General features: G+C 40.8%; 1 protein-coding gene across 1 annotated transcript in view; it reads right to left on the bottom strand.

Annotated features, from left to right (window-relative positions):
• Positions 1 to 12476, bottom strand: part of SSH2 (slingshot protein phosphatase 2) — a 103141-nt gene that overhangs the window by 23768 nt on the left and 66897 nt on the right. Inside the window, exons 8-10 of the mRNA XM_052658768.1 lie at positions 10582 to 10675; positions 10316 to 10444; positions 3492 to 3538 (exon numbers count right to left, since the gene is read on the bottom strand). Coding sequence (XP_052514728.1) covers positions 3492 to 3538; positions 10316 to 10444; positions 10582 to 10675 — 270 coding nt within the window. The remainder of the gene's footprint in view (positions 1 to 3491; positions 3539 to 10315; positions 10445 to 10581; positions 10676 to 12476) is intronic.

A 12476-nucleotide genomic window follows, 5' to 3' on the forward strand; every position in this document is an offset into this window, starting at 1 on the left:
CAAACTCTCTCGGCTCTCAAGGCTGCATTCCTGGCTGCTATGACAGCAGATGTGTCTGAGAGTTCTTCCAGGTTTGCAGAAAATGGCTTCTGTATCAAAAATTTCCTCTGCTGTCTCTCCCACTGTGCAATCTCAATAAATGCTTGGGTTTAATTTGCCAAAGGATTATCTTTTTGCAGTGCTGTGTAGCCTTAAGACATCACTGTTGCCTACTTCAACAATACAACACAGTCACTCGTTTCTCTCTGTAGAAGTGATTTCCTTCTCAGAACCACACACGGACTTCTAGAAACCCAGTCTCTGAAGTCAGAGGAAGGACTACAGAAAGGGAGAGCCATGGTGAAGCAAACCCGTGGTGAAGGTCAGGCAACAGAAAATTTTCTGGGACGTGATTTCCATCTGTTTCAACTGAGCATTAAAGTCCATCACTAGAAAGGATTTTTTTTTTCCTTTTTAATTTAAAAAGCAAGCTGGGCTTCCCTGGTGGTCCAGTGGTTAAGACTCCACACTTGCATTGTAGAGGGCACGGGTTCTATTCCCTGCTGGGGGAACTAAGATCCTGCAAGCCACGTGGTGAAGCCCGCCCTCCCCAATTAATTAAAAAATAATAAAAGGCAAGCAACATGCACCTGTGGAAAACATTCTAGAAGTTCTCCAAAAGGTAACTATCTGATCCAGTAATTCCTCTCCTAGTTATAAACCGAAGAGGAATGAAAACATGTCCACCCAAAGCCAAAAAGTGGGAACAACCCAAATGTCCATCAAATGATGAGTGGACAAATAAAATGTGGAGTGTGTGTGTGTATCTCCATACAATGGAATAAAAAAGGAAGAAAGCAGTAATATATGCTACAACACTGTAAACCTTGAAAATACAATGTTAAGTGAAATAAACCATTCTTAAAAGGCCACATATTGTATAATTTCATATAAATGAAATGTCCAGAATAGGCCAATCTATAGCGATAGAAAGTAGATTTAGTAGTTTCTAGGAGTTGGGGAGGAGGGCGGGAAATGAGGGTAACTGCTACAGGGGTTTTCCTTTCAGGTTGGAAAAAAATTTAAAATGGACTGTTACACAGTTCTGTGAATATACTAAAACCCACTGAAGGGTGAACTATAAAGTATGTGAATTATATCTCAAAATTGTCAGAAAAAAAGACAAGCACACTTCTTATTTCATTTAAAATAAAAATGAACAACTCTCCCATCCCCAGTCCCATACTTCAGTAAGGGATTATAGCAGGACAGGGTTTCCCAATCTTTTCATTATGGAAATCCAGGCAGCCATTACCCATTGCAAATGACACTCCTTGAATCTTACTTGCCATTTCTGTAAAGGAGCAGCAGTTTAGGGGGAGTTCTAAAGTCAGTCGATTGGGAGAAAATGGCCTTATTGTCAAAATTACACTTGAAAATCCCTTAAATCATCCACAGGGGGAATATACATGTTTTATATACAGATCCCTGAACTGTAATTCTTCATCCACTTAAGATGAAGCACCAGTGAATTTGGAGAAGGCAATGGCGCCCCACTCCAGTACCCTTGCCTGGAAAATCCCATGGACGGAGGAGCCTGGTGGGCTGCAGTCCATGGGGTCGCTAAGAGTCGGGTACGACTTGAGCGACTTCACTTTCACTTTTCACTTTCATGCATTGGGGAAGGAAATGGCAACCCACTCCAGTGTTCTTGCCTGCAGAATCCCAGGGACGGGGGAGCCTGGTGGGCTGCCGTCTTTGGGGTCGCACAGAGTCGGACACGACTGAAGTGACTTAGCAGCAGCAACCAGTGAATTTAAGAAACAAGATCTAAGTAGATGCCTGAGCATCTAACCATACTTGTCTGTTTTCTGTGTTTTATAATTTATCCTCGTAAGTAGTAAATGAGATAAACAGGTCTCATCTCTAGCTGGGGATATCAGTCAGGGTACATACATACATGAATGCTGCTAATGGATTTGGCAGGCAGTGCTCTATCAAGTCAGATTTCCTACTGAACACTCCATCAGCTGCTAGTTGCCTGCAGATCACAGTCTGTCAATTTTTCTATCATTCCTTCACACTTACTGGGCACCCTTTTGGTATAAAGCTCTAAGTTTGTTATGTTTCACACAAAACTAAGATATAGTCTCTGCTTTCAAGAACTACTGATTCAATCCTCATCAACTTAAATTTTCCAAGTTCTCTTTATTTTCATACCTTAAAATTAAGTAACCAGATTTCCATTCCCCCTCCCCCAAAACTCTTTGTATAATCACTTGTCTTTCTTCTGAGGGAGAAGTAGAAGTATGCATTTAATCACATTCAAGATAGCCAGAAGGCTGACTTGTAACTGAGGAAACAGGCAGCCAGCAATCAGCCAAGGAGTCATCACTATCTCTGAGTTTCAGTAGGTCTTATCTCAGTCCAAATGAAGAGTTAGCATGGCCAATGTCCAGACATGATTTTCTCTTCTCTTAATGATCTGACCTAAAGCTGAGTCTGATGGAAGATTTAGGCATTAGCTAAGAAGTGAAAAGGAAGAAGAGTGGCTTTTTGCTTGTTGAAGGTTCACTGCGGTCTCAGCTGCTACAATCAAAGATAACCATACTGCTTAGGAACACATTTCTTAATACAAGTCAGTCTTCTTGTTCAATTTTACACTGTTCATTTTATATTTATAACCTACCTAGTCTTCATGCACCTTACTATAAAAGGATAGGGACTGAGACTTATTTTTCTTTGGATTCCTAGCATCTAGCTGTGCTTGGCCTACAGAAATTACTCAATAAATGTTGATTAGAGAGCTGTAAACCCAACACATGTGGCTCTGTGTACTCCTGCATAAAAATAGGAACCACAGTTCAGAGAGACAGTAACAAGACCAATGGGTGCCTGGGGTGGGGGTGGGGAATAAATGGACAGAGCACAGAGGATTTTTCACGCAGTGAAGATACTCTGTATGATGCCACTGTGATGGACACACGGTCATCATACATTTGTCCAAAGCCACAGAAGAGACAACGCTAAGAGTGAACTTGTACATAAACTGTGGGCTTTCGATGACTATGAGGTGGCAACACAGGTTCACGGGATATAAAAAATGTACCTCTCTGGTGGGGATGTTGAAAATGGGGGGAGGCTACACATGTGTGGGGGCAGGAACATTCGGGATATCTCTGTACCTTCCCCCCAACTTTGCTGCAAACCTTATACTACTCTGAATAAAAAAACCCAATAACTGGGTTTGATTTTTAAACAGCATGAAAGGCTTACACATTGGTCTTTGAAAGACTTTCTACTGCAACAGTTGCTCTTTCTTGGGAGGAGGGGGATGAAACAGTGGGAGAATAGCTGTTTTAATTTTTATTAGGTTACGCCCAGTAAAGAACCAACTGGAAGCAACTCTCAAACTTAAACTTTCTCACTGACACCTCTCAGTAGGGAAAATGCAAAGATAAAACAGTGATATCTGCCACCTGGAGGTGTCAGCAATTGCTCTGTGTGCTTACCCTCGGTTCTGTAAATCCTCTAAATTGGAGGCATTCCATTCCGAGCCCTGCAGAACCAAAAAGACAAGGTTAGGGAGAGAGAATTAGCAAATGGACCAAATACAATACTTGAAAAGGAGTTCTATGAGGGGAGAAGCACAGTTTCTAAAAAGAAGGCCAATAACGGCTACCACGTTTCCTCTCTACGTGCCAGGGACTTTAAATGCTATCATATTCAGTTCTTACAAATGATGAGAGTAAGAAAGTTACCTTCATTTTTTAGAGGTACGAAAACTAACCCATCTAGAATTCAAATAATGTCTGCTCACGATCACATCTGCTCTAACAAGGCAGTTTTAACATTGTCACACCAATACCAAAACCAATAATGAAAATATTAAGTTCAAATTTTCTTTGCATTTCTTTTTTTTCTTATTATATCACACTAAGGAAATATCAATAACCTCAGATATGCAGATGACACCACCCTTATGACAGAAAGTGAAGAAGAACTAAAAAGCCTCTTGATGAAAGTGAAAGAGGAGAGTGAAAAAGTTGGCCTAAAGCTCAACATTCAGAAAACGAAGATCATGGCATCTGGTCCCATCACTTCATGGCAAATAGATGGGGAAACAGTGTCAGACTTTATTTTTTGGGGCTCCAAAATCACTGCAGATGGTGACTGCAGCCATGAAATTAAAAGACGCTTACTCCTTGGAAGGAAAGTTATGACCAACCTAGAGAGTTTATTCAAAAGCAGAGACATTACTTTGCCAACAAAGGTCCATCTAGTCAAGGCTATGGTTTTTCCAGTGGTCATGTCTGGATGTGAGAGTTGGACTGTGAAGAAAGCTGAGCACTGAAGAATTGATGCTTTGGAACTGTGGTGTTGGAGAAGGCTCTTGAGAGTCCCTTGGACTGCAAGGAGATCCACCAGTCCATTCTGAAGGAGATCAGCCCTGGGATTTCTTTGGAGGGAATGATGCTAAAGCTGAAACCCCAGTACTTTGGCCACCTCATGCGAAGAGTTGACTCATTGGAAAAGACCCTGATGCTGGGAGAGATTGGGGGCAGGAGGAGAAGGGGATGACAGAGGATGAGATGGCTGGATGGCATCCCTGACTCGATGGACGTGAGTCTGAGTGAATTCCGGGAGTTGGTGATGGACAGGGAGGCCTGGCGTGCTGCAATTCATGGGGTCGCAAAGAGTCGGACACGACTGAGCGACTGAACTGAACTGAAGGAGTATAGTCAGAGTATGTATTATGCTTAAGCTATCTGAATTAATTTTTTTTCTGTGAGGTTATCAGTTTGATATACATGTGGGTTCATTTGCTCCTGCTTATATTGACTTTTAGGGTGTGTTTTTTCTTCCATGTTTTCAATTTTTTCTTTGAATATGCAAGACTTTTAAAAGGTTGAGAGTCAAAAGTTTATTAAAAAGTGAACTTGGAAGTCTCACTCCCACTCCTATCTCTTCAATCCCCATGGGAAACCATTTTTATTAGTTTGTGGCTTATTCTACGTATGCTGTACTTTGAAAACATGTAAGCAAATATGTATTATTGCTTCTGACTTACACACAAGTACTGTACTACATCTACTTTTTTTGTTCTTTGCTTTCTTCACTTTACAACGTATCCTCAAACCCACTCTGCATCACAGTGCCACTTTCCCCATAGCCTTGCCAATAAAATGTGCAGTTAAGCTTTTGAATATTCTCCAAACTGATAGGTATGAAATGTTATCTCAGTGTAATTTTCATTTGCATTTCTCGTAAGTGTAAAAGTGAGCAACTATTCAATGCTTTAGGTCCACTTTCTACCTTTGAGCTATCTGTTCATGTCTTCTGAAAAGGCAAAGTTTTTTAAAATAAGAATTTATCTATTCCAGAAAAATGCATTAAGTGGAATTTCGCATTAGAAGACTCAAGTTCAAGTCCTGACTCCCCCTCTGACTGGGGGGCCTTGGGCAAACTGCTTAACCTGTCTTCACTTTACTATCTGTAAAATAAAACACTCCCCCCACTTTAGCCCTAGGAATCTAATGGATGGATACCTTCCCCTCAAACTGTAAAGTTTCTCCCATTGCTTTTTCCACATGAGAACACAAAGAGCAATCCTGACTACGCTGCCACACTGATCTCAGACTACAGCCTCCAGAACTGTAATGTTTCTCCCATTTACACAGACTTCCCTGTGGCTCAAATGGTAAAGAGTCTGCCTATGATGCAGGAGACCAGGGTTCGATCACTAGGTCGGGAAGTGCCCCTGGAGAAGGGAAAGGCAATCCACTCTAGCATTCTTGCCCGGAGATAGAAGCCTGGTGGGCTACAGTCCATGGGGTCCAAAAGGTTGGACACGACTGAGTATATATGCCAGCACCCCCACCTTGCTCTCCCCCACCACCTTTCTCTCATTTTAAAATGGAAAACCCTCTCTCCATCCTAAATCCTCTAAACATTGTCCTTCTCTTCTTCCCTTCATGGCAAAGACGCCCCAGAAATATAATGCTCACTTTCTATAATTCCTCATTTCCCATGTATTTCAACCCATAATACCATGGCTTCTTGCCCTCATCACTCTCGCTAATGACCTCTTCTAATTGTTTAAACCAGGTCACTTTGGTAATCTTACTCCACTGGCTTTCTGTGAGTATTTCTCTTGATATTGTCATTACCCACTCCTTATTTAGATCAGACTGCACAAATATCTAGCTTCATGCCTAGCACAATAAAGAGGATCATCAAATGACAGTTGAATAAATGGTCAAATGAGATAAGTAAGTGAAGCACTCTGAAAACTGTCAAGTGTCATTCTAGCACTACCTTCACATTACAAGTGATCTGCAACCTGGCCACTGAACTAGCAGACCTCAAGGATGCTGTAGGAAAAGGCCAGTAAGTGATGGACTGATCTCTTCTAGAGACCAGGGCTCACTTGACTTGCTTTTAAAATAAACATGTATAAAAGGTTCTTAAGACTGTGTGCTCAACACTGGAAAATACTCCCACACCAAAGAAACATGCAAGAAGAATAAAAACAGGGCTTTCAAGGAGACAGAAGCCAAGCAATAAGGGTTGAGTGGCTAAACCGGAGCCAGGGAAATGTGACCACCTCACTTCTTAATTTAGAAATCTAAATCCCCTACAGAATTCTGTCCAGCTAGATGGAAATAACCCTGACGTGATGGGAAGAGTCCACGGTTTACATCCACCAGTCCAGAGAAACTTCAATCTGACAATCTGAAATGACACATACCCAGAAACAAAAGAAATTAAATTCATCAGCTACTGACTTAGTGAGGCTCACAGCAAGTGACCTGGGCTCTGCCTAGGGCTGCTTCAGCTTGGAAGAACTGCAATCAACATGGTGTCATTACTTTTCTGTCCTTAATACCAACGCCATGCATATTAGCCTCCTGGGGTCCTCCACAAACTCAATCTTTTTTATTTTTCTCCATGTTTCTCAGGCTTACAACAACATACTTCCATGGGGGTTTTCACTGAGTTCTATGTAATTATGCTAAGTGTATTTTAATTGTACAGAAGTATAAAATGAAATCTTAAAAAACTGCAATACATCTTAAAGTAAGTTCACTTTCATCTTTCACTTTGGTTCACCCACACTGTACTCTGGCCCAAAGACTGAAGTGACTGATTTTTTTTTTGTTTTTTTCCAAATGTTATCCTTAGGAAATAGCCTTGTTGGGGACCAAGTATTCCAAGCAAAATATAAGAGGACAGCACATTTATGGCAAAGGAGGAGGACTATACTGGGGGTTCTGCTAAGACCATACAGCTCAACACAGAATCTCTAAGGACTGGTATGCCTGTCCAAATCTTTATCATACCATAGCTACAGCATCAATGCTGTGAGTCACTTTACTGTGGTACAAGCTCTACAATTTCTTCTTCTAAAAAGTTGATGATACACATCTCCAGTTGAAGGGCAAAAATCCTGAACAAGAGACTTACCTTAATGCTTCTTTGAAATGGAAACTTATTTTTAAAGGATTTGTAATGTCAAATCTTGAAAAAGATAACCATCAGTGGTAAACGTCTGACTACTTTTTTATTCACGAAGAAAACTACTGGTTGCCTGTCCAATAGTTCCGTGTTTCCCTTGTTTAACTAAGAAAGCTGCCGGCCTTTCTGCAAAGGATCTCTGTTCACATCTAGCATTTTCTCAGCCAAATCGGACAGCCTCCAGGAGAGCTGTTGATACTGAGATTTGGATGGGCAAAGGCTTCCAACTCAGAGGAGTAGGACACTCTTAAGGGTGGGGAAAAACTTTTTCTGGAAATACCCTGGCTTCCAACCAATCAACCCTGTCTTCTCGAAGCAAGTTTTTCTTTAAATTATGCTCTATACTTTTCTTCTCAATATCAGCTGGACACGTTTCCGAATAAACATCTCTGTGCAGTGCACTACAGAGCTGAGCATTCTTCCTAAGGCCAGGGAGAATTCCTGCTGCCTCCCTTCACACAATCTGCTTGCACTCCAGGCATGGCAGCTATGAACAAGACGAAATGACTTTGCAGAAAATTAACACCACCACTTGCAGTTTGGATAAGACCTCTTTTTCCAAGTCAACTGCAGGGAAAGCCAGCGGAGCACAGACTCACTGGAGAAGAGATACGGGTTTGGACACAGGATGTGGCGATGCAAACAAAGGGAGGAAGCCATGAAGGAAGAGGTACAATAAGATGTTTAGACAACCTATTCGTGCACTTATTTTGCTGCATAAGTTAAATTTCAGAATTCTCCAGTTCGAAAATTGCCCCCTACAAAAGAAAAATATTCACAAGGCAAAGAGCATGTCCATTTCAAGAAAACAGAATTATATCTGAAGCTGAATACATTTTCCCTTTTTCAAAAATATGCACATAGATACATATTTAAAAAAGTAAAAAAGAGCTAGAAGGCAGTATTATATAAGGAAGGACAAGGGTGTTTATCTCTCTTGGTGTTGATTAAATGTCGTTTATTATCTTCTAAAGTTGTCTAAATTTTTTGCAATGAAACCAAATTATTTTTGTAGTAAGAGAAAAACCCAAGACAGAAGACTATGCCAATAATCATGAAATAATAGGATGAATCTATTGATACAAATGCTCAAAGGCCTTTCTAGCTGATTAGAGACTAATCTGGGGGAGAACTGGATTGTTCTTTCTGTTTAAAGTACTATTAACGTGTATTTATATGTCCTAAAACAGTAACATTTGAGGAAGAGGTAGGGAGAAGGTAGTTCTTGAGAGGGTGGCATCTGAAACACAGGGAAGTATGTCTGAAATTAAATAGCTAGATAGTGACTGAATTTGACATTTATCATGTCTGCATCCTTTTAGGTATTAAGATTCAAGCTCAGTGGAAAAGCAACTCCAACTTTATAGCTTTGGTCACTTTCTAACGAGTTATTTTTGGCTACAGGCACTTGCCTGTCATAAAAATTAGTCATGTTACATGGAGACAGTTGGGGGCAGGGTCCATTTGAATGAATGACTCATACGTTTTCTATGGACAACACAAAAAAATTCTTTCCAAGGATACAAGAACCGGGAATACTTAAACCCTCATAGAATTACACACAAAAGTCAGCAAAGCCAGGTGCTACACAAATGGAAAGGTCAATGACAGTTTTGCCGTATGATCTATATCCAGAAATGGCAACACACATTGGTCAAGTTAAAGTAATGGAAAAGAAGTTCCCCTCCCAGCTCACAGGTTTTCATGAGTAATTTCATAGCTATACACCCCATGAATCACTCGACAAGCACACACACTCCAAAGTGTCAACAAGTTAATTCAGGGCACAAGCCTTCAATGGCATGAAGTCTAACTGCTGGGTGAAATAAACTCATATTCAGGGTGAGATGATCCAGTTTAGTCAGTTCCTGCGCACTTATTCCTCTTTCCTGTTTCCCAGCTTCTAATCATTTCACAGCTCACAAATGTCCTTATCGGAGAAAGGAAGTGAAATTCAAACCAATCGACTTAGTTCCTTGTTAGCATTTTTAGTCAAAGTATGTGAGAACCAGAAATAAAAGTGAGGTTTTGGTGCTCTCCACTGACTTTAATTATCCTTGTGTATCCTTGTTCCCACTACCATGTACAAATGAAAACAAGAACTCTTTAACATTTGGGAGATAAACCGGTCTTGGGGTTTCAGAATCTTTCCTAATCCATCTGTCAGAGAGCTCTCCTTGGGCTAATTACAAGTCACTGAATGTCCAGCACCATCAAGAACAATTTTAAGTCACTGAAGATTTGGTAATCAAAAAGTAAGTGAGGGACTGAAAATGTAGCTGCAGGGTTTCAAATATTTTGAAAGTCCAATAGTCTCTGTTAGAGGTGGTTTTCTGCTCTGTTCAGATGCATCCGACCTTAGACCCATTTGGCAGACGTGAAAGAGTTACGTCCAAGGATCACTCTATTTGTATACACTGGACTGGTCTGCTTTGTGACTGACTATTACTTCCAACAGCATGAGATCTTTAACCACCCATGGGGAGAAAAGCCTTGATGTGTAGCATCTGCCAACTTCCTTGGTGTAAATTTCCCACCATAGTCAACTGTTGTCATTGAGTAACTGGGAAGAAATGAGCAGAAGCATACCATTATATAACCTTTCCACCACACAACAGACGTAAATAACCTTTAGAGCACAGAACAGTAAAATGCAGTCAAATAATTAGGGGGTGATGAGGTTTGGGTATTTATTACCTTTGTTTTTAACATAAGCTACATTTTATTTAAGTATAATAAAATTTGATGATTGCCCCCCATGAGTTGGTAGAGACGAGGTTCGGCACAGCCCTTTAAATTTAAAGGCCCTAAGACTTACCAAGAACACGTGCTCGAATATCTGTGTAGGGCTATCCATCTGACCAAGGATCACTATCATTTCATTATCTATAAATTCCTTGAATTCTCGCAAGTTGCACACCATTTGCATTTCCAGTTCAGTTCGTATCTGAAACAGAGATGACATAACTGTACTAATCTCTGAATGGTCCCTCTGGACTTTCAATTGCTCACCATTTCCAGCACCCCCCCCTCCATTATTAATCTACCTCTAGCCTTGAACAATGAGGACTCAAGGTCTCTTACCTCTTTCGATGTGATATTCTCCAAATCCTTTTGCATCATAATCTCCCTTAATCTGGTTTTAATTAGCCTCTCTGTCCGCTCACGTTCAGTTGGTCTGAGAAGAGAGAAATGGTGATTTTTCTTAGGTAGGAAACTGACCAAGATAATGAGATTACGTTTCCAAATTATCAGGTTTTTCCTTTTGTTAATCTTAAATTTATATTCTGGAGGCAGGGAAAAAAGAAATTGGTATTTTAAAAAGTTTCTTTTCAGAATGTATAGAATGTAACAGGGAGAAATTATTACTTGAAGAGACTGTCCATGTCTAAAAGCCCATAAATACATTCATGTATAAAGATCCAAGAAGGAGTAAAGACAAATAGGCTACACTGAGTGTAGTACTTTAATGGAGGACCATTTCCATCAAGTAACCCTCAACACCGCTTGTTGAGCTAGAAAACCAAGCTGGGTATGGCCTACTATGGAACTGCGTCTTTTGTGGCTTAAAAATGCCACCAAGTGCTGATCATTTGTTGCTATGACTGGGAAAGAGAGAAGAGTGATTTCTGCCTTCTTCAATGAAGCAAATTCTCTTCCAAAATGAATTTCAACGATTAACTACCTAGAGTACCCTATCCAAAATATTTTCCTTTTTCACAAAAGCTCTTGCAGTATTTCTGTGAAATTATTATCCTCATTTCACAGATAAAGGAAACAACAACTGAGAGGTTAAATGATGTGCCAACCATCACTTATGATGGCAAGAGAACCAGAACTCTTTGCCCAGCTTAACACTCTACCTGCAGGATAATGCTGCTTCTATTAGTCTTCCAACTCTCTTAAAAATAAAAACTTCCCTTGGAACTTTATTATGAAATCAAACTAGGAGGCTGATTCTCCAATTACTAGAAAGATACTGGTTCAACATAACGGGATGTTTCTCTCTAAAAGCATTATTCCTTAAGATGCAGCATCTGGGTGGGGCTCACAGGGAGCTCTTTCTGCCTCCGCCTTCCCTCCTACCTACTCAAGAAGGTATCCGTTCTGTACTTCCTTATTTGGAGATGGAAATGGACTAAGCCTTCAGGCATCCTGCCTGCCTTTGCTGCCTACAGCCTTATCACTGGCTGCAAAAATAGCTTCAGTATAATCTCCAAAGATGGATGCTCTGAGCCTACAACCTTGGGGTTCCCTACCACTTGGACTCATAAGTTTCTCATGAACCCTGCAGAGTACAGCTAACACCTATGCCATTCCCCTGTCAATCAGCTCAAGCACCCCAGTCTTGACCAGGAATAAAATGCTTAACCACGCTCCCCACCACTTTTCCTTGACACAGCTAACGGTAGAAAATTACACATTTCAGTTGTCTATTAAAAATAAACATTGGTCTAAAAAAACCAAATTTTAGCACCTGAGTGCAATGGGTTCGATTCCCTAGTTTAGCAGCCTTTCTCCCAATCCTTCACACTTATTGGAGCAGAGTGTTTGGGAGCAAATACACCTGGGTGGTTTTTTTTTCTTTTAAATTTTTTTTTTGCTTGTTTTGTGTTCTTAAATTTTGGGTTTAGTTATTTTTGCTGAGTGTGGGCTTTCTCCAGTTGTGGCAAGCAAGGGCTACTCTCTAGCTGCGGTGCGAGGGCGTCTCACTGCAGTGGCTTCTCTGGTTGCAGAGCACAGGCTCAGGAGTTGTGGCGTGGGTTTAGCTGCTGCATGGTATGTGGGATTAAATCTGTGTCCCCTGCATTGGCAGGCAGATTCTTAACCACTAGACCACCAGGGGAAGTCCACACCTGGGTTTTAACCCCAGCCCTGCTACTTACTATTTATATGACCTTGAACAAATTTCTTTCTTTCACTGAGCCTGGTTTCCTTTTCCATAAAAGAACAGTAATACTCTCTGTCTCATGAGGTTT

The sequence above is a fragment of the Budorcas taxicolor genome, chromosome 19 (genome assembly GCF_023091745.1).
Source record: "Budorcas taxicolor isolate Tak-1 chromosome 19, Takin1.1, whole genome shotgun sequence".
Classification (NCBI taxonomy): domain Eukaryota; kingdom Metazoa; phylum Chordata; class Mammalia; order Artiodactyla; family Bovidae; genus Budorcas; species Budorcas taxicolor.